This window comes from Oncorhynchus kisutch, linkage group LG4 (genome assembly GCF_002021735.2).
Source record: "Oncorhynchus kisutch isolate 150728-3 linkage group LG4, Okis_V2, whole genome shotgun sequence".
Classification (NCBI taxonomy): domain Eukaryota; kingdom Metazoa; phylum Chordata; class Actinopteri; order Salmoniformes; family Salmonidae; genus Oncorhynchus; species Oncorhynchus kisutch.
Window position 1 is genome coordinate 68,820,647 of NC_034177.2, and position 23,119 is coordinate 68,843,765.

Sequence of the window (23,119 nt, forward strand, 5' to 3'; positions counted from 1 at the left end):
ATAAAGGGGAGGTAATGAGTGAGGTAATGGAGTCCAGGTGTGCCTCATAATGAAGCGCAGGTGTGTGTAATGATTGCTAACAGGTGCGTGTAATGATGGTTACCAGGACCGGAGGTTAGTAAACTGGCGACGTCAAAAGCTGGAGGGGAGGAGCGGGAGTAGACGTGACACCCTAACTCCCTAACTCTAACCCTGTTCGGTTGCTCACTTGAACTGAGTTTATTTCAGCTGGAGGTGAGAAGGTGCTCAATCTCCTTGCCTGGCACAACATTTAGCTATGTATCAAAATCATGACCACTGTGGTGTAAAAAAAATCTCTTTACTATAAAAATAATTTGATTTATTACCTGGATCTAGCAAATATGCTAAGGAGCATATCAAGTCTGGAGCTCATCTCCCGCTAGCGTCCACTGCTAATGTTTTAAGACTCATTACTCATGGGGCCCTGCCTTGATCCCGATAGCCATGTGATCTCCTCAGTATTTTAATGGCACACATTATGGGGGAGTTTGTCTGGCCTCATGCTCTGCCTCATGGCTGTGCCATGCTCCGGCAGCTCCGAAAAAATATGGCACATGACGAAGAGAGGCCTAAACATTCCATGAACCAAACTGGTCTCTCACTGGTCTCGGTCTCGCTCTATCTCCCTATCTATCTCTCCTCCCACTGTCTGTAGTACATTTGCTCTCTCTATCTTTCGCTCTATTCCCTTTTCACTCTCTCTCTCTGTTAAACTCCCCATATGCTGTGTTATGCCCAATGGTTGAATGATTTCTACTAGCAGTTTTTCCAAACTGGTGCATCATCGAATTCATTTTGTAGAACCATTGGTTTTATGAAACAGAATAAAAGGAGATGAGTTGCTGATAGATCCCACAAGGCCATATGACTGACAATTGAGAGGAGTTCATGTATGTGTGCATGCTTAGATTAGCTGCTTTGAAGGGAGACCTGCAGGCTAACATGCAAGTTTAATGACCTCCATTGCTGCTTCATGAGTGGATTTACCCATTTAATTAATCATTTCTAAAGACTTCTTTATCACTCTTACCCTTTGAATGCATCCATGATTATATTGACTATTGTAACAGTAGAGCAAAAGTGAAATGTGGACTTAGTTTCATGCTATGATAAGCATGCAAGTAAACTGACAACCCAGACTTCTTGTGATGTCAACTTGTCACCACTAGATGGGGTACTTTTGTTATGGCACAGATAGCAGATTCAGAATACTAAAAGGACAGTTAGTGGTCCCGCTAGGACTGCTCCCGAATGAGAGGTACAGTCGCAACAGTGATGTAGAGAGTATGGTTCTTATGCTGTGCAAATTGCCCTTCTGAAGTAGTTTCACAGATGCTTGCGGTCTTACTGATATTAGAGAACAGGATGGCTTCTGCCCTGCTGAGAGAGGCAGGGGATATGGCTCGGTAATGGCCTACTAGTAACTTAGTAACTCCTGAAAGACATTATCTTCGTAGACACCCTGTCCATAAAGCTCCCTCATCTGACATAAACACAGCAAATGCATGTATGCTCACACACTAACACACACACACACACACACACACACACACACACACACACACAGTCACTTGCTGTGCTCCTCTAGCCAAGTCTCCTCTCAAATCCACTCTATTTATTAATCTGGTGTTTTATATCCTCTCATAAGGATGTCACTGTATTTGAATGTGTGGATATAATTTATTCTGCTGTGTAGGCTTAATAGTCTAGAATATAAAGTGTTTCACTTGAGATCACGTGGGCAGAGAATCGCTGTTGCCTATGAATTGCGTTTTGAGGAGCGTGTGACCTGCAGCCTTAAACGCAAAACTATCAAATAAATGTACATAAACGAGAAATGAGGACAGATAGTCATATTTGAAACGAAAACAAACGAAGAAGGAAATCCAACCAAATAACTTTGGGTACGGATGAATCTCATTGCCCATATTCAGCCTACAAGAGAGTCCGATAATCTGGGATACATTGAGTAGGAAGGAGGACAGTGCTGAACTGGACCTACCCAAGGTGTATGTCCTCTTCTTTTGACACAAGTTATGTGTGATGTAATATAAACTTTGTTTTGTTCTGAATGAACTAATCTTATTTGTGTTCACCATCATTAAAATGGAAGCGTAGGGGAGGGAGAGAGGGGAGCAAAGAAATTGAGTTAAATTAATAATATTGTTAGGATTTAAAACGGATATTTGGATGATAATACAATAAATGAAAAACAAATATTTCAATTTGATCGTTTAAGCATGTCATATTGACTAAAAACTCATAAAATGTTCTGTTCTTATTTTAGTTGTACTTTTAAACATGATGCAACATTTTATATAATTATGGGAATGTGTCTCCGCTAGCGAGTGGTGGAACACACCTTCCACCTTGTTGATTATTTTCCATAGAATGCATAGCCCCTTGTTGATTATCCCTTGCTTAATTGAAGCCCAATCCACGGGTGCCCGTTGATATTTTGGATAAGATTACTGGCAGAGGCATCATGCCCATAGCGGGCAAAGGGGAAAGTGCCCCGTCACATTTGTCCTCAGTTTTTTCTCTGTAGCCCTAATATTACTACTATGACCATCTTAACTGGCATGCCTGATGGCAAGGTACCACACTTTAGAAAAGCAAGTGATAACTAAACGTAGTCCTACTTAATAAGACTCACATTCCTTTCAAACTTTTAACCAGATTTTTCTCCTATGCAGAGAAGCATATTTTGTTTCTCTAAAAAAAAGAGCCACCAGTCAGGAGGATACAGACAACTCAAGATGTGTGCTTAGATATGCAGAAAAAAAGAATACTTATAATGGGTCTGTCTAGATTGCAGGAAAAAGCTGTTTCAGGTGTTTGAAAAATGTATTATATTGAGGCAGCATTTCAGAATACAGATTATTAACTCATTCTGAATAGGCTTCCCTCAGCACCACACGTGCCTGTCCCCTGTTATGTTGAAGCCTCACATCAATTCCCCGGTAGCCATGGGCTTGTTGCTGTTCTCTAATTCCACATACTTGAGTGAATCAATATTCTACACAACTGCTGTGCTGTGATTGAAGACGCGCGCACTGAAGAGCCAAACTAAGCGCCACTTTGGAAGGCAAGATTGAACCGGGTTCAGAAACATCGAGGTGGTTGTCTGTCTGTGCAAATCCTGAGCCGCGTGGATATTACGAAGTCAGTGAAATAGAGAAAGAGGGGAGAGAAAGAGAAAGAGAGGGAGGGTGGGAGGAAGGATGAGTGAGTGAGTGTCGGGTGATTCCCTCCCCTCGCCAAATATCTGTCCAGGAAACGTTGACACTCCTTCATAACCCCGCTCTTCCCGCGTCTCACGCAGATGCCCAAAGCGCCGTGAGCACAGAAGTCTCCAAACACCAGAATTTTACTTACCGCACCGAACCCCAGTAGATGACAGCATAAAATAGCCTAGTGTTAATTATAGTTATTTACATTAATTCATCAATATAGCAGTATGGTTTTCTTTCCTACACCTTAGTTTGCTTTTCCAAGAGACCTCTTTGTGCAAACTCTTTTATACTCTATGTGCACGTCCCCGTGGTTACTGCACATCCCCAGCCGGTGTTGGTGATGCCATGCCCCGCAACCACAGTGGCGATGAAGCCAATTCTGGGCTCTGGATGAAAACCTCTCCAGGGCGTCGGGCTCAGAACTATAGGTTGAAAGATGTGGAGTCTGGACGGAGGATGATGAACAACGCTGTTCGAGTCGGAGACGGGATGCTTTCGCCAGGCGCGGCAGGTGCAGGGGGCGCGGAGAGGAGAAAGGGCGCCCGGTTGAGTTTGCTCGGGAAGCCGCTCATCTACAGCGCGCAGAGCGGGCGCAGAAACGCGCACTACCGTCGTCTCCAGAATTACCTCTATAATGTACTGGAGAGACCCAGGGCATGGGCGTTCATCTACCACGCCTTCGTGTGAGTATACGACCTGTTATCATGTAGACCTCGTGTAAACAGATTTAAACAGTAATTTAATGGTAGGCTACTTCATCAGTCACCTGTTGCTGGGAATTCTTCTAGCGCACTGAGCTACAGAGGGGGAAAGACAATGATTAGAGGTTTTGTGCAAGTGAAGTAAGTCTACACAAAAAAAGTGGCTTTCTCAAGGGAAGGGTGATGGTTCTATGTGGAACCATACTGACACGTTGAGCTCCTCACTGGTTCTTTACGCTCAATAAAAAAAGCCCACTTTAAGTGATAATTAATATTTAGGGGCAGCAGCTCATATGTAATATTTTGGAGCATTGTTTGTTCACAGCTCTTTTTGTGCAAGCATGTGTGAGAGTGTCATCCCAGTTGATCTAATCTGTTGTATAATGCTATATTACATGTTATATATGACTATGGACAGTGATGGTGTCTTGTGACAGACTCACATATGGCCTTGTGTCAATTGAGAAAGTTTGACTGAGTCAGTAGTTCCCAATGCTCTCCTCAGGGACCCTCTGTCATTCCAGAGTTAACACACTTGATTCAACTTCAACTTGTTAATAAACACGTTCATAAAACAATATAATATGTCTATTAAACTTAAATAAAACCGCCTGTATAGTTCCAAAAATAACATTTAAGAGTTAGAAAGGTTCTTTATAGATCCATTCTCCATAAAGATTATATAAAGAACCATAACAAGGGTTTTATATAGCCCCAAAAAGGGTTGTAACCATTGCGGAACACTTTGTTGGGGCTATATAGAACCTTTTTTTAATGGTTCTTTATAGAACCGTAGGAAAAGGCTCTTTATAGCACAATTAACGTTCCATTTAGACCCTTATAAGCATGGTTCTTTAAAGAATCTTTACCAAAAAAAATCCACAATGAACAATATGCACCCTATAAATAATATTGGTGTGTGTGTTTGTGTGTGTGTGTCCAAGTGCCTTTTCTGAATTGTTTCATTGTAACAGCTGGATGCTGCTGTTGTAGAAAATAAGTCTCTGGATAGAACCAAAAAGGTTTCTATTGCTTGCTTCATATATCGCACCCCTAAAAGTTCTATGTATAACCCATTTTTGGGTTGAAAATGGCATATTTGGGCACTAATAAGCACCTACGTTGGAACGTAGTGGCTGTACAGTAACATGTTATACATGACGTCCGAGCTCTGGCTCTGTGCTTCACAGCGCTGTATGGGTTTTGACTGACAGCCGTTCTAAACTTGAGCAACTTGCTATTGCTAGACAAGAAGTTGCCCCCATCCCTCCGGGTAATTGGGCAACTTTAGCACATGTTTTGTTGTCTGAGTGAGGGAAATGCTGTAAATTAAGATGACTCGATGTGTTTTGAAAGATGAGGATTATAATAAATACAGCTCTGATGTCATACAAGCAAGCCAAACACCCGTGGGTCCATATACAGTGTCAACGTCTACGATCACTATGTTTGATGTACATTTACAAGACGACAAGTCGTCATACCCTGGGTTGTTCTGAACAGAAGGACTCTATGTATGTTATTAATTGTGAAGAAAATGTGTCTCTTCAAACGCACCTGAATGCACTCATGACCCCTCTCTATGTGCACCAAAATGACGGTCTGTTTCTCTGAATTGCCTTGTGAAAGACTAACACTGTAAGATCGTACATTATAACTTGGCTAGTCATGTTCGCAATAGAACAAGCTTTCAAATCATGCCCTCCTGACCCACACTGCGATATATAATGGACCTTTTTTTGGATTGCATAAACAACAACAGTAATTGTGTGATGGCAGGGACGCAGGGTTGTGTTGCAAACTTAACAACTACAAGTGTGCTTCCTCTAGTTCCTCAACAGCACAGCTAGGAGAGCTAAAGTACCTTATAGCTATAAAAGTGCATTGAAACTGTGCACACTTTGGAGAGGTGTGTGTCCACTTGGAGACACCAGTTAGTTTTTCTCATGCTGCACTTACACCACATTTTCCAGGAGTAGTCCAATCATGTTACTGAATGTATCCAGAGTATTTTCAGATTTTGTTATCAAGAAATATGGCGAAAACTACAGTAAATGTAAAATGCACATCAAATCAACAGTGTAATGTTTGGATTCAGTCTTGTGTCAGGTGAACTATTGTATAGAGTGTTCTACTTTCTGTTATCTGACTCCTTCAGTCAAAGTTAGAGATCAAATTTCTCAACATGGGATGCGAAACACAAAAATACATTGCACCCACATAAATGCGCATATATGCTTTCAATTATTTAAGATGACATTTAGAGAGAACTAAATTAAGCTGGCCTGATGTCTTGCTGTGACACACACATACGCACGCACGCACACACACGCGCGCGCACACACACATGCGCGCACACAAACATGCGCGCGCACACACACACGCGTGCGCACATACACACGTGCACACACACACACACACACACACACACACACACACACACACACACACACACACACACGGGGCGGCAGGTAGCCTAGTGGTTAGAGCGTTGGACTTGTAACCGAAAGGTTGCACGATCAAATCCCTGAGCTGACAAAAATCTGTCTTTCTGCCCCTGAACAAGGCACTGTTCCTAAGCTGTCATTGTAAATAAAAATGTGTTCTTAACTGACTTGCCTAGTGAAATAAAAAACACACATTTGTGCTGACATTTGTATTAATAGAAGTTAAACAGTCTACTAACACACATTTTTTGCTGAATCATGTATTAGTAGAAGTTTTAACAGTCTCTTAAGACTACAAATAAAACTTCATCATCCTGCTTCACAGCCCATCTGTGTCCGCCATCTTACCCAATGGCCATGGTGTGGAGTGTGAAGTAGGAAATTGAGCTGTCAGGTTGGGTAAGATGGCGGACACAGATGGGCTGTGAAGCAGGATGATGAAGTTTTATTTGTTCATGCGGGACAGCAGGGTCACCGGGGTTAAGTCCTTACATCTTCCCTAACCAAAGCAACAGATTGTACGCCAGATAATGTGATATAACCAAAGATTTTTGGTGTCCATTACTGGACGTTACAGGAAAGCCCCATGTTTTGTATAGCACAAGGAGGTTCCACGCCATCTTTGCAGGGAACATCTAGTATTTCTCAGAAAACGAGTCCACGGCCACAGTGCGACCAAAACAAAGATCTATACATATGCAAGAGGCATATCTCACTCGATGCAACACCTGGATTTAATATCTTTGAGTGTTTGCTGTTTTTTTGTAGAACCACCTGCAACTGGACAAATACATTTGTAAGATACTTTTTTTTTACTGAATCGAGAACAAATAAAGTATTGCCAAGAACAGGTTAGTTAAAAAAATCTAATGCTCCAGTTTGTATGGGGCTTCCCTGTAACGCCCAGTAATGGACACCAGCTATCTTTCGTTCAATCACATTATCTGGTGTACAATCTGTAGCTACCCTGACCACAACGCAGATCCACAATGCACCACAAGAGATGGACCATACATATAATAAGTGCAAATACTTACTGAACACATACAAACACATAGCCATCCATTTGTTTGTTTTTACGGAAATTGTTGTGTCATGCTTGCGTCAAAAACAAAGGTTCTTTAGGATCCCAATAACACAGACACAGGCAGGAGATAGAGAGTCAGTTTACGATTCTTTAATATTATTTTCTCCTTGTTTATTTTTAAAAGGGGTTTACAATAACACAAAGACAAAGACAGGCACGTACACACTCACATCACACGCACACTGAAGTCCATTGTTGTAATGGCAAATTCATAATCTTGGCGTTAGCGTTCCTGGGTTCCCGACCATGTCTGGAGAGCTGGGGAGAAAGCTTAATCAGAAACATCATCATACTGGAAACCATTGGTAAGCACTCACACGCTGTTTCCGAGCACGGTCACACTCATCCTGTTCCCCTCTCCCTAGACGTAGCTGTCCTCTTCTGGCTTCAATCTGCAAAACATTGAGTACTTTTACATGCACAATAATAATTCGATATTCAAGTGATTATGGAAGTAGGCTGTGTATGGCATTAGTCATGGAAACACCTCACTTTGTTTATCTTAATCTGAGTAAGATCGTAATCGAAGTACTGTAAGCATATACAGATTAAAGCACCTAGTTTTCTGAGAAATCTTTAGAATTATTAGGACTTCTTAATTGTTGTTCCAACGTTGTATTTGATGTACACATGTGCTAGCACCACAAGCCTCCCTCCTTTGCGCGAGTGAAGTGAGTTCTGAAAAACTAAAAGGATGCATCTTAGAAATAGTTTTCACCTACAAACTGCATATTTTTGTAACCTTTATTTAACTAGGGAAGTCAGTTAAGAACAAATGACGGCCCACACCGGACAATCCTGCGCAATCACAGCCGGTTGTAATACAGCCTGGATTTGAACCAGGGTGCCTGTAGTGACATCTCAAGCACTGAGATGCAGTGCCTTAGACCGCTGTGCCACTCAGGAGCCCATAAGTCTGAGAATCAAATAGGCTCAGGTTCCTAATTTACACACTCATTCACACAATGAGACAAACATTGTAAAGGGGTTAACCGATTCAGAGTAAAGGAAATCACTCAAATAAGTAAATAAGAAGTAATCCAAAACACAGCACACAATATGAATAATGTAAATAATCAATCATGGTCATGACATGCACATAGTGAATCTATTCTATAGCAGGAAAATGCCCAAAACACTCACTTAATGTTTTTTTATTGTAAATCCGCAGTCTTGTTGCTAGCGCAATAAACTTCCCGTCTAATTTAGTTCTATGCCTCTTTCTCTTATTGACTGTGTGAGGTTGAGGTTATTATAGCTTTTGGCTTTAACAATAAAGACTGAAGTCAATCAAGTCATTTCAAAAGTGTAAAGAGCTAAAAAATGCGCTGGGCTAGTGTCTGAATTGCAGCACTGGTAAAAGCTAGTACACACTAAAAACCAGCTAAGAGGCCATGAACTCCCAGAGGAATGATGGATGGATAATGGTTGAGGTTTGAGGTTAGAGTCGGACCCTGGTCTCAGGGGGTTTCAGGTTTGAATCCCAGATCTTGTGGGATATGAACTAAAAACTGTAGGGTTGCTGATGCAGAATATCAAGTGTTTTCTACTGCTGTTTTCCCCTAATAGAAGGCACTTAACACTAATTTAACTCTAGGGGCCCTGTGCTGCTTCCTTCCTCTCATGATAGTGTCTTGTCCTTGAGGTTGGGGAAAATAGACAGTAGACAAGTGTCTGGTTTCACAATGAATAATAAGGTACTATTTTAAGTAATAAGAGTACCCAATTGTAATGACTTCAAATATCGCAAATAAAACACTTTGCCCTCAGATCATTTGCTTTGTAGTTGATGAGAGACCACAGTAGAGAAGAATAGAGTCTGTGTTTATTTTTATTGCCACTTTGAGATCAAGTTATATAAATGCGTGTGCTTTAATTCCATTGAGGTTCAGTCCGGTGGCTCCCTTCAAAGCGAATGGATTTTTCATTGGTCATTTCAATAAGTCACAGTGGTGTGCTAACTCCAGCGGATGTTTTTATTTTGCCCCCGAGTGAACTCATTCAGTTAGTGCTGCGCTGTAGGTTAAAGACCACACACACACACGCACGCACACGCACGCACACGCACGCACGCACACGCACACACACACACACACACACACACACACACACACACACACACACACACACACACACACACACACACACACACACACACACACACACACACACACACCGGAACATCTCTCGGAAGGATTTAACCCCCGAAAGCACATTTTCCCATTATAGTCTAGATAAATATATCTAAATGCACATGTAAAAGAAATGTCTCCACTGCTATTTTTACATTTATCAAAGTGCTGCAGTGATATCCAACCTGAGCTCAGGCACAGATGTTTTTTTGTGTGTTATTTTATAAATCCCTGCTGTTTGTGTATGTGTGGGAGGTCATTTTACTCTCTGCGTAGGTGTGTGTATGGGAAGCTGCCTATGCCTGTGTGTATTGATATATATGTGAAACTGGGGACTGTGTGTGTGTGTGTGTGTGTGTGTGTGTTTGTGTGTGTGTGTGTGTGTGTGTGTGGGCTGACCACTTCTCTCCCTTTGAATGTCTCCAATGAACTTAGCTCAGGATTACTGGTGTGTGATCCTTGTAGGTATGTCTTACAGAGAAAGAGAGAGAGAGCGATGGGGGAACAGGTAGGAGGCTGGCTGGGTCTGGTCCTGTAGATAGAGTATGTGATGAGCTTGTGAGTGCTTAACTTACTCTGGAAACAAGTTGCCTATAGATATACAGTTGAAGTCGGAAGTTTGCATACACTTAGGTTGGAGTCATTAAAACTCATTTTTCAACCACTCCACACATTTTTTGTTAACAAACTATAGTTTTGGCAAGTCGGTTAGGACATCCACTTTGTGCATGACACAAGTAATTTTTCCAACAATTGTTTACAGACAGATTGTTTCACTTATAATTCACTGTATCACAGTTCCAGTGGGTCAGAAGTTTACATACACTAAGTTGACTGTGCCTTTGAACAGCTTGGAAAATTCCAGAAAATGATGTCATGGTTTTAGAAGCTTCTGAAAGGCTAATTGACATCATTTGAGTCAATTGGAGGTGTACCTGTGGATGTATTTCAAGACCTACCTTCAAACTTAGTGCCTATTTGCTTGACAACATGGGAAAATAAAAAGAAATCAGCCAAGACCTCAGAAAAAAAATTGTGGACCTCCACAAGTCTGGTTCATCCTTAGGAGCAATGTCCAAAGGCCTGAAGGTACCACATTCATCTGAACAAACAATAGTACGCAAGTATAAACACCATGGGACCACGCAGGAAGGAGACGCATTCGGTCTCCTAGAGATGAATGTACTTTGGTGCGAAAAGTGCAAATCAATCCCAGAACAATAGCAAAGGACCTTGTGAAGATGCTGGAGGAAACAGGTACAAAAGTATCTACATCCACAGTAAAAACAAGTCCTATATCGACATAACCTGAAAGGCCGCTCAGCAAGGAAGAAGCCACTGCTCCAAAACCCCCATAAAAAAATCCAGACTACGGTTTGCAACTGAACATGGGGACAAAGATCGTACTTTTTGGAAAAATGTCCTCTGGTCTGTTGAAACAAAAATAGAATTGTTTGGCCATAATGACCATCGTTATGTTTGGAGGAAAAAGGGGGAGGCTTGCAAGCCGAAGAACACCATCCCAACCGTGAAGCTCGGGGGTGGCAGCATCATGTTATGGGGGTGCTTTGCTGCAGGAGGGACTGGTGCACTTCACAAAATAGATAGCATCATAAGGTAGGAAAATTATGTGGATATATTGAAGCAACATCTCAAGACATCAGTCAGGAAGTTAAAGCTTGGTCGTAAATGGGTCTTCCAAATGAACAATGACCCCAAGCGTACTTCCAAAGTTGTGGCAAAATGGCTTAAGGACAACAAAGTCAAGGTATTGGAGTGGCCATCACAAAGCTCTGACCTCAATCCCATAGAACATTTGTGGGCAGAACTGAAAAAGCGTGTGCGAGCAAGGAGGCCCACAAACCTGACTCAGTTACACAAGCTCTGCCAGGAGGAATGGGCCAAAATACACCGAACTTATTGTGGGCTACCCGAAAAGTTTGACCCAAGTTAAACAATTTAAGGCAATGCCACCAAATACTAATTGAGTGTATGTAAACTTCTGACCCACTGGGAATGTGATGAAAGAAATAAAACCTGAAATAAATCATTCTCTCTACTATTATTCTGACATTTCACATTCTTAAAATATAGTGGTGAGCCTACCTGACCTAAGACAGGGATTTTTTACTTGGATTAAATGTCAGGAATTGTGATAAACTGTGTATAAATCTATTTGGCTAAGGTGTATGTAAACTTCTGACTTCAACTGTACCTTCTGCATCATAAAACTGACCTTAGATCCGATTCTATTAGCAACTTCTTCTATCAACTTCTATCAGCCTTAGTCCCCCCAACCCCACTCTCCCCTCACTAAGTCTGTGTGGATTTCCCTGAGTCGTTGATATCTGCGTTTCTGATCCGACAACTCTAGCATGAATCTGATAAATACCAGGCCCTACACTTGCCAAATAGTCCTCCATTATTGAATCAATAATGGCATTACGATCCAAAAATGTACTGCTGTGTGTTTGGGTAATCAGATTTTCAGAGCCGGGACAGAACCACCAATTTGCATCATGTGCTAGCCTAGGAACCAAAGTAAGTTTCCACAGACTTAATGTGTGTGTTTGTGTGTGTGTGATTGTGATGAAGAGCCAGTTTGTACTTAGTAAATGTTTGTGTATGTGTAAACGGGACGCTTACGCAGAAATGATAACTGAATTGTGTTGCTCAGATGCTTAGCTAAGTGCGTCAGCACAATTGATTCAAGAGACTCTGCAGTGCATTGACAGGTAACACATCAACTCATCTGGTTGGTACTCTGACATTAGCTGCATTAACATTACTTTAGAACTAACCTTATTTACATTGTAACTCAGTTAGATTTTTACACCATTTTGTGTCACTGTTGACTGCCTCACAGTCAACTAAACACAACCCATATACACATAAAACACCCAGTGTTTTGTTTCACTTTTAAAAGGCACATTGTGTGTTGGCAGGTACCCTATGAACAAAGTAGGCAAAATAATTCAGACAGATAGGAGGTTTTAACACTGTACATAGACATTATATAACATTTTACATGTCTCTATTCCTTTGAGACTTTTGTGAGAGTAATGCTTACTGTTCATTTTGATTGTTTATTTCACTTTTGTTTATTATCTATTTAACTTGCTTTGGCAATGTAAACATTTGTTTCCCAAAAGCCCTTTGAATTACAGTACCAGTCAAACGTTTTGGACACACCTACTCATTCCAGGGTTTTCTTTATTTTTTACTATTATCTACTTTATTGGCTTTGATGCTAGTGGTTGTAATGTAGGTGGGTCCAAACGTTTTACTGGTACTGTACATTGAATCGAGAGTGATAGCGAGGGAGGGAGAGAGGGAGGGAGGGAGAAAGGATGAGAGAGAGAGAGAGGGAGGGAGGGAGGGAGGGAGGGAGGGAGGGAGGGAGGGAGGGAGAAAGGATGAGAGAGAGAGAGAGGGAGGGAGGGAGGGAGGGAGGGAGGGAGGGAGGGAGGGAGGGAGAAAGGATGAGAGAGAGAGAGGAGGGAGGGAGGGAGGGAGGGAGGGAGGGAGGGAGGGAGGGAGGGAGAGAGAGAGAGAGAGAGAGAGAGAGAGAGAGAGGGAGGGATGGAGGGAGGGAGGATGAGAGAGAGAGAGAGAGAGAGAGAGAGAGAGAGAGAGAGAGAGAGAGAGGGAGGGAGGGAGGGAGGGAGGGAGGGAGAAAGGATGAGAGAGAGAGAGAGAGAGAGAGAGAGAGAGAGAGAGAGAGAGAGAGAGAGAGAGAGAGAGAGAGAGAGAGAGAGAGGAAGAGGCACATCAACAGTGTGTCACTGTGTATTCCAGTGAGATTATGAATGGACAGAGAGAGGAAGAGGCACATCAACAGTGTGTCACTGTGTATTCCAGTGAGATTATGAAGAATGGACAGAGAGGCATTAGATGAACGAGACACTGTTTGATCCTTCACTAGGCTCTGTGACACAACCCAGTCGCCACATCCCCGCTGAGCTTTTTCTTTCATCTGCGCCCAGAAAGAGAGAGAGGTAGATGGTAGAGAAGGAAGGGGAGAGAGCCTGGTGCCTGTGAGGAAGAGAGAGATGGTTATCTCCTTATACACCAACCCTAATGCATGCATCCACAGAGACCCACACCCCAATGAAAGCACCCCTTCTCCCTTGACACATCTCATATCACTAAATCAAGAATAGTGTCATAGGGTAAAAATATTAGCCTATCACTTGCAACTTTTTCATAGTCTTATAGTCTCACACAGCATGCAGCCTAGCCCATAGGTGTAACGATATTCGTCGTCGGAAGATGAGGAATCATCGGATCAAAGTGCAGCGTGGTAAGTGTTCATGCTTACTTTATTAAAACTGAACACTAATAACCGAATAACAAAGGGAAACAGTCCTGAAAGGTGCAAAACACTAAACCGAAATTAACTACCCACAAAAACCCTGTGGGAAAAAGCTACCTATAAGTATGGTTTCCAATCAGAGACAAAGATAGACAGCTGTCCCTGATTGAGAACCATACCCGGCCAAAAACATAGAAATATAAAACCAAAGAAAAAGGAACATAGAATGCCCACTCAAATCACACCCCGACCAAACCAAAATAGAGACATAAAAAGCTCTAAGGTCAGGGCGTGACAATAGGTCTATATATGTTTTGGTAAGGTCTGTATCAAAACTAAAGTGTCCAAATAATTTCTTACAATAAAGCACATGAATCCAGTTTACAACGGGTGTAGAGCCTAACTGGCATACCTACAGTGCCTTGCGAAAGTATTCGGCCCCCTTGAACTTTGCGACCTTTTGCCACATTTCAGGCTTCAAACATAAAGATATAAAACTGTATTTTTTTGTGAAGAATCAACAACAAGTGGGACACAATCATGAAGTGGAACGACATTTATTGGATATTTCAAACCTTTTTGACAAATCAAAAACTGAAAAATTGGGCGTGCAAAATTATTCAGCCCCTTTACTTTCAGTGCAGCAAACTCTCTCCAGAAGTTCAGTGAGGATCTCTGAATGATCCAATGTTGACCTAAATGACTAATGATGATAAATACAATCCACCTGTGTGTAATCAAGTCTCCGTATAAATGCACCTGCACTGTGATAGTCTCAGAGGTCCGTTAAAAGCGCAGAGAGCATCATGAAGAACAAGGAACACACCAGGCAGGTCCGAGATACTGTTGTGAAGAAGTTTAAAGCCGGATTTGGATACAAAACGATTTCCCAAGCTTTAAACATCCCAAGGAGCACTGTGCAAGCGATAATATTGAAATGGAAGGAGTATCAGACCACTGCAAATCTACCAAGACCTGGCCGTCCCTCTAAACTTTCAGCTCATACAAGGAGAAGACTGATCAGAGATGCAGCCAAGAGGCCCATGATCACTCTGGATGAACTGCATAGATCTACAGCTGAGGTGGGAGACTCTGTCCATAGGACAACAATCAGTCGTATATTGCACAAATCTGGCCTTTATGGAAGAGTGGCAAGAAGAAAGCCATTTCTTAAAGATATCCATAAAAAGTGTCATTTAAAGTTTGCCACAAGCCACCTGGGAGACACACCAAACATGTGGAAGAAGGTGCTCTGGTCAGATGAAACCAAAATTGAACTTTTTGGCAACAATGCAAAACGTTATGTTTGGCGTAAAAGCAACACAGCTCATCACCCTGAACACACCATCCCCACTGTCAAACATGGTGGTGGCAGCATCATGGTTTGGGCCTGCTTTTCTTCAGCAGGGACAGGGAAGATGGTTCAAATTGATGGGAAGATGGATGGAGCCAAATACAGGACCATTCTGGAAGAAAACCTGATGGAGTCTGCAAAAGACCTGAGACTGGGACGGAGATTTGTCTTCCAACAAGACAATGAAAAAACATAAACATAAAGCAAAATCTACAATGGAATGGTTCAAAAATAAACATATCCAGGTGTTAGAATGGCCAAGTCAAAGTCCAGACCTGAATCCAAATCGGGAATCTGTAGAAAGAACTGAAAACTGCTGTTCACAAATGCTCTCCATCCAACCTCACTGAGCTCGAGCTGTTTTGCAAGGAGGAATGGGAAAAAATTTCAGTCTCTCGATGTGCAAAACTGATAGAGACACACCCCAAGTGACTTACAGCTGTAATCGCAGCAAAAGGTGGCGCTACAAAGTATTAACTTAAGGGGGCTGAATAATTTTGCACGCCCAATTTTTCAGTTTTTGATTTGTTAAAAAAGTTTGAAATATCCAATAAATGTCGTTCCACTTCATGATTGTTGTTGATTCTTCACAAAAAAATACAGTTTTATATCTTTATGTTTGAAGCCTGAAATGTTGCAAAAGGTCACAAAGTTCAAGGGGGGCGAATACTTTCGCAAGGCACTGTACGTAGAGCGTGAGTTTCAAGTTTGGGGAAGATCATTTTCAACATTAAAATGCACCTTTATAATAAAAGCATTACATGCATAATCACATTTGTGGTCACTTTTGAGAATTATGTTTTCCTGCTAATGGAACATTCAAGGATTATAGCCGACTGCTGTGTGCGCATTGCTGCCCTATAATGTGAAGAAATAGCCTAATAGTTGATCAACATTTTAAGCTAAACGTTCTCATCTGTTGCGTCAGGCCCATTGCTTAAAACAGGTTTTTTGATGCTAGTGGTTGTATTCATTTGGGATCTATTGCATCCCACAACTGTCCCAGATTGTTTGTATTATTTATTTCTCACACAGAAATAGAATAGTTAAACTTTTATCAGTGGCGTGCCGTGGGCCTGGGGCCTGGGCTTTCAGTGAGGTCCTACACAGTCCTACCCGAATTAATCCACCTCTTATTAACATCATTATGATGCCATGGCTCTAGACATTATACATTTAGATCCACTCGGGTGTCCCCAAAAGTTTTCAAAAGCACCATTGCTTGTAAGTGCTCAGCCGTACTTTGGTGTCTCGTTGCTGCCTTGGTTAGACAACTCAAGTTTGCAAAGCCAGTGTGGCTCCAAACACCAAATTGATCACTTGCAAATAATAGGCATTCCCAGCAGTACAGTTTGCAGTGCTTCTCGGAGCCTGTGAGCCATTGATAGTGCTCGTAGTTGGAACTTTGAAAGTGGCGAACAAACCCCTTTCCCGCCTGTGACAGGCTTTGTAGCGTCGGCGTCGGGCGACCTCTCCTTACAATGTCTAACTTTTCTTGAAAAGTTAGTCTTGAGAATGGCGTTATAATTATATCCTCGACCAAATCGATATCTTCTCCTCCTTCCGACATTGTGGGTTGAAAAAACAGCTTCGTAGTACGCAAATTAATTTGTTTATCAAAATCAGTTTCCTAGTTCTGAGGTTCTGCATCTCAATATTGGTAATCCAATCAAAAGACGTGCACGCACTACGCCTGCTAGCTGGCTCCTGTGTAACACTGAAGAGTATAACTCTTACTCTGGGGAATAATTTAATAAATATTTGTGGGAAAATATATATATTTTTTAATTATATTCTGATGATGTTTAGGCCAGCAGAGAAGGCCTTGCTGGCCCTGACGGCCCACCACTGACTTTTATACTATGGGGGATAGTAGATTGAAATAGGCTAGTGCTTTTGCTGTTCAGTAGGCCTATTCATGTTGTTGGCTGATCAAAAGTAAATGTGGACAGTTCTTTCAATATCTTCAAAATGCACCTCGGAATTGGATAAGGACGCGCGCAGTTGCGTCCCCCATGTGTATGTCTTCACTTGTAGCCTGTGAGAAAGACCCAATCATGTGATGGAGAGCCATGTGAGTGAGAGGTGCTTTGGCACGCAGCTTGGAGAAGGGAATTATAATTATTATATTCAGCACAAGGGCTCAACGGCCACTGGCCGCAAAATACATGGATTTCTAAAAGGGGCATTACGGCCACACAAAGGGGATGCAGCCAGGCAATTCCAGGCATTATACAGTGCTCGTCAAATTGTGACCAATGAAGTGTGAAAAAGCCTGCGCTAAAAACAAAGCAGAGCTCATGCCTTTCATGCAACTTTTTTCAAATCCTCAATAGTCTCATCATGCAGCCTTAGAATGTATTAAAAATCTAAACACATAGCCTAACATTTGTATCACAACTAAAGTTATATAAATAACTCTAAATGAAGCATATAGGAGGACCTGTTTCTTTGTTAACCCCTCAACACAGAATAGCTGCACGTGTTCACTCCCTCAAATCGTTTGAGGAAAGTATCATTTCTATTTTATTCAGCTTTGTTCAATTGCATTCTTCAAACTATAAAATAATGCCACGGAATTTTAAGCAAATCTTGTCTGCTATATGAACTAGTGTAGCCCACAGTCATATGGGATACACCATTGAATGGAAAAAGATCTTTAATGGGTCAGGGTTAGGGTTAAGGTTAAGGTTAAGTTTAGAAGTTAAGTTAAAGGGTTAAGGTTAGAAGTTAAGTCAAATGGTTAAGGTTAGGGTTAAGTTTAGAAGTTAAGTGAAATGGTTATGGTTAGGGTTAAGTTTAGAAGTTAAGTTAAAGGGTTAAAGTTAGGGTTAAGTTTAGAACTCAACTTAAATGGTGAAGGTTACTGTTACATTTAGAAGTTAAGTTAAAGGGTTAAGGTTAGGGTTAGGGGAAGGGCTAGCTAAAAGGGTTAAAGTTAGGGTTAGGGGTTAACATGCTAAGTAGTTGCAAAGATGCTAAAAAGTAGTAAGTAGTTGACAGTTGCTAATTTGATGAAATGCTAAAGTGAGATTTTAATTTGTAACCTTTGACGTTCGCATTATACGCCTCCCTATCCACCCATGTGTGTTTCAGTGTGTGACTGGATGGTTTTCTGTGGCAATGTGTGTGTAAACAAAGGTTCTTGAAATCACTGTGCTGAGAATGTGTTAGTGGATCTGTGTGTGTGCCTATTAGTCATACACTAAACCCTCAAGAGAGATGCCAGTTCCCCCAGTCGACTGTGAAGCTGATTGATAGAGACAGACCACTCTGAGTGCTCTCTGCCCACACAAAATGCATCGCGGTTGGGGTTGAGCTACCCAGGACTCCCTTGCCCAGCAACACTGGAGCAATCACTCTGTCAGATCTCACCATGCAGGAATACCCCCCTGCCCTCAGCCCATCACTCAGCCTAACGCTCTGATTGTATGTCAGCATAAGGGAGTTCCACTGATTCAAGAGATTGTAATTGAGGGCAGGGGAGTTTGTGTGTATGTGTGTTTGTGTGCCTTGCTGCTGCGTTAGTTAGTCATCCTGATATTTTCCTGACAGCCTTCCTGATTCAAGCAGGGCTCTCTCACCTCCCCCACACTTACATGCTTTTCTCCAAACACAAATACATTTTCTTCACAGTGGGACAGACAGGCAAGGGCTTAGGGTGAAGTACTGTGCTTTTTCACTGTGATAAAATAGCTGACAGTGTCCAGGCATGTTTTGTGTGGACCCCAGGACCAGTAGCTGCTGCTTTTACAACAGCTAATGGGGTTTCTAATAAAATACCAAAAAACCAAACTATGCCCATGGGCAGCTAGCATCGATGATTCGTCCTGGAAATGAGAAATTCATTGCCCTGACCACTCTCTCTCTCTGTTTGTTTCTCAATTTCTCTCTATCTTCTCTCTCCCCTCTCTTTCATTCTCCCGCCCTTTCTCCACATAATGATTATATCTCTCTATCTTTCATTATTCACTTTTCCTCTCCCCTTTGTTTCTCCATATTCCTCTCTCTCTCTCTCTCTCTCTCTCTCTCTCTCTATATATATATATATATATATATATATATATATATATATATATATAAAGCTCAGCAAAAAATTATCGTCCTCTCACTGTCAACTGTGAGTATTTTCAGCAAACTTAACATGTGTAAATATTTGTATGAACATAACAAGATTCAACAACTGATTCAACAACTGAGACATAAACTGAACAAGTTCCACAGATGTGACTAATATAAATGGAATAATGTGTCCCTGAACAAAGGGGGGTTCAAAAGTAACAGTCAGTATCTGGTGTGGCCACCAGCTGCATTAAGTACTGCAGTGCATCTCCTCCTCATGGACTGCACCAGATTTGCCAGTTCTTGCTGTAAGATGTTACCCCACTCTTCCACCAAGGCACCTGCAAGCGGTATGGCTGCTGGCATTGTCATGCTGGAGGGTCGTGTCAGGATGAGCCTGCAGAAATGGTACTACATGAGGGAGGAGGATGTCTTCCCTGTAACGCACAGCGTTGAGAGTGCCTGCAATGACAACAAGGTCAGTCCGATGATGCTGTGACACACCGCCCCAGACCATGACAGACCCTTCACCTTCAAATCGATCATGCTCCAGAGTACAGGCCTCGGTGTAATGCTCATTCTTTCAACGATAAACACGAATCCGACCATCTCCCCTGGTGAGACAAAACCGCGACTCGTCAGTGAAGAGCACATTTTTGCCAGTCCTGTCTGGTCCAGCGACAGTGGGTTTGTGCCCATAGGCGACGTTGTTACTGGTGATGTCTGGTGAGGACCTGCCTTACAACAGGCCTACAAGCCCTCAGTCCAGCCTCTCTCAGCCTTTTGTGGACAGTCTGAGAACTGATGGAGGGATTGTGCGTTCCTGGTGTAACCCGGGCAGTTGTTGTTGCCATCCTGTACCTGTCCCGCAGGTGTGATGTTTAGATGTACCAATCCTGTGCAGGTGTTATTACACATGGTCTGCCACTGCGAGGACGATCAGCTGTCCGTCCTGTCTCCGGACATTGCAATTTATTGCCCTGGCCACATCTGCAGTCCTCATGCCTCCTTGCAGCATTCCTAAGGCACATTCACCCAGATGAGCAGGGACCCTGGGCATCTTTCTTTCTTTTGGTGTTTTTCAGAGTCAGTAGAAAGGCCTCTTTAGTGTCCTAAGTTTTCATAACTGTGACCTTAATTGCCTACCGTCTGTAAGCTGTTAGTGTCTTAACGACCGTTCCACAGGTGCATGTTCATTAATTGTTTATGGTTCATTGAACAAACATGGGAAACAGTGTTTATTAAACTCTTTACAAGGAAGATCTGTGAAGTTATTTGGATTTTTACGATTTATCTTTGAAAGACAGGGTCCTGAAAAAGGGACATTTCTTTTTTTGCTGAGTTTATATATCCATCCCTGTCTTCTCTCTCTCTCTCTCTCTCTCTCTCTATTCTCTCTCTCTCTCTCTCTCTCTCTCTCTCTCTCTATCTCTCTTTTTCCCCCCATTTCTCCTTTGAGGATCATTTATCTGCTTCCTAAGCTGGTCACATAGTTTGCTAGAAAACCCTTCCAGGTGACCTGCTGACGTGACCCCTGGCCTAGCAGGAAGTGACCTCTCATGCCCTGGCCTGAGGAGGGTGGACCTTGTTGCCATGTGTCTAGCAACCTGCCTGGGAGTGTAATGGGTGGTTAGGTACCTGCCGAGTATCACTGCTACTCCCCAGCCAACCTGACACAGGCAGGAGGAGAGAGCGAGAGGGAGGGAGAGGGGGAAGGAAAGTAAAAAGAGTGGAAGACAGAAAGAAAGAAAGAGAGAGAGAGAGAGAGATTGAGGGAGAAGGAGAGAAAGTAAGGGAGTTATGAGGGTGAGGGGAAGAAAGGTATTATGGGAGGAAGATGTATGGAGAAAAAAATATGACAGAAAGAGGAGAAGAGGGAGACAGTAGTCAGGTTGGCGTTTTCCTCATCTATGTCTTTTATCTTTCTCACAGCGATGCATATTGTGCCTTTGTCATTGGGGCTTGCTCAACTACTACGGTTTGCTCATCAGTGATGCATATTGTGCCTTTGTCATTGGGGCTTGCTCAACTACTACGGTTTGCTCATCAGTGATGCATATTGTGCCTTTGTCATTGGGGCTTGCTCAACTACTACGGTTTGCTCATCAGTGATGCATATTGTGCCTTTGTCATTGGGGCTTGCTCAACTACTACGGTTTGCTCATCAGTGATGCATATTGTGCCTTTGTCATTGGGGCTTGCTCAACTACTACGGTTTGCTCATCAGTGATGCATATTGTGCCTTTATCATTGGGGCTTGCTCAACTACTACGGTTTGCTCATCAGTGATGCATATTGTGCCTTTGTCATTGGGGCTTGCTCAACTACTACGGTTTGCTCATCAGTGATGCATATTGTGCCTTTGTCATTGGGGCTTGCTCAACTACTACGGTTTGCTCATCAGTGATGCATATTGTGCCTTTGTCATTGGGGCTTGCTCAACTACTACGGTTTGCTCATCAGTGATGCATATTGTGCCTTTGTCATTGGGGCTTGCTCAACTACTACGGTTTGCTCATCAGTGATGCATATTGTGCCTTTGTCATTGGGGCTTGCTCAACTACTACGGTTTGCTCATCAGTGATGCATATTGTGCCTTTGTCATTGGGGCTTGCTCAACTACTATGGTTTGCTCATCAGTGATGCATATTGTGCCTTTGTCATTGGGGCTTGCTCAACTACTACGGTTTGCTCATCAGTGATGCATATTGTGCCTTTGTCATTGGGGCTTGCTCAACTACTACGGTTTGCTCATCAGTGATGCATATTGTGCCTTTGTCATTGGGGCTTGCTCAACTACTACGGTTTGCTCATCAGTGATGCATATTGTGCCTTTGTCATTGGGGCTTGCTCAACTACTACGGTTTGCTCATCAGTGATGCATATTGTGCCTTTGTCATTGGGGCTTGCTCAACTACTACGGTTTGCTCATCAGTGATGCATATTGTGCCTTTGTCATTGGGGCTTGCTCAACTACTACGGTTTGCTCATCAGTGATGCATATTGTGCCTTTGTCATTGGGGCTTGCTCAACTACTACGGTTTGCTCATCAGTGATGCATATTGTGCCTTTGTCATTGGGGCTTGCTCAACTACTACGGTTTGCTCATCAGTGATTCGTTGGCAGCACAAGTGAACAAGGCACACGTAGTCTTTGATGAAAAGTTGTTGAGGTTAAGTGAAATGGAATTTCAGCCTCCATCTCACCACATCATCCCTCGCTCCTCTCCTCCTCTGCGGGAGCCGGCCTCTGATGATCGTCCAGACATTCTTCCCTCCCTCTGTATGTCTCCTGTCTCGATGAAATACGCATTGAAATCACATTAAGACTGTTTGTCTTGCAAACATTTGGTTAAATTAAATATTTAAATCATTTCCCAGTCCACACTCTGTTTTTCAAGCTGCTGTGAATCAAGAGCAAACTTGAATCATGAGCGCATGTTGCGTTATTAAGGTTTAAAGATGGCTCTTTGTTGTGGTTTTGTCTGCCACTAACCGTTCTTTTGCAATTTGGTATTTGGTATTTTATTAGGATCCCCATTAGCTGTTGCAAAAGCAGCAGCTACTCAGCCTGGGGTCCACACAAAACATGAAACATGACATCATAAAGAACATTAACAAACAAGAACAGCTCAGAGTTCCATGCAATATTGGCTCTATATAATACTGTATGCTTTCTTGAATTTGTTCTGGATTTGGGGACTGTGAAAAGACCCCTGGTGGCATGTCTGGTGGGGTAAGTGTGTGTGTCAGAGCTGTTGTGTA

The 23,119-nt window shown here is 42.5% G+C and overlaps 1 protein-coding gene across 3 annotated transcripts in view; it reads left to right on the forward strand.

The window, feature by feature from the left end:
- Positions 1-3,313: 3,313 nt before the first annotated feature.
- Positions 3,314-23,119, forward strand: part of kcnq5a (potassium voltage-gated channel, KQT-like subfamily, member 5a) — a 110,559-nt gene continuing 90,753 nt past the window's right edge. For all 3 annotated transcript variants that reach the window (XM_020481748.2, XM_031823528.1, XM_020481749.2), the window contains exon 1: positions 3,314-3,940. In XM_020481748.2, coding sequence (XP_020337337.1) covers positions 3,603-3,940 — 338 coding nt within the window. In that variant the 5' untranslated portion in view covers positions 3,314-3,602. The remainder of the gene's footprint in view (positions 3,941-23,119) is intronic.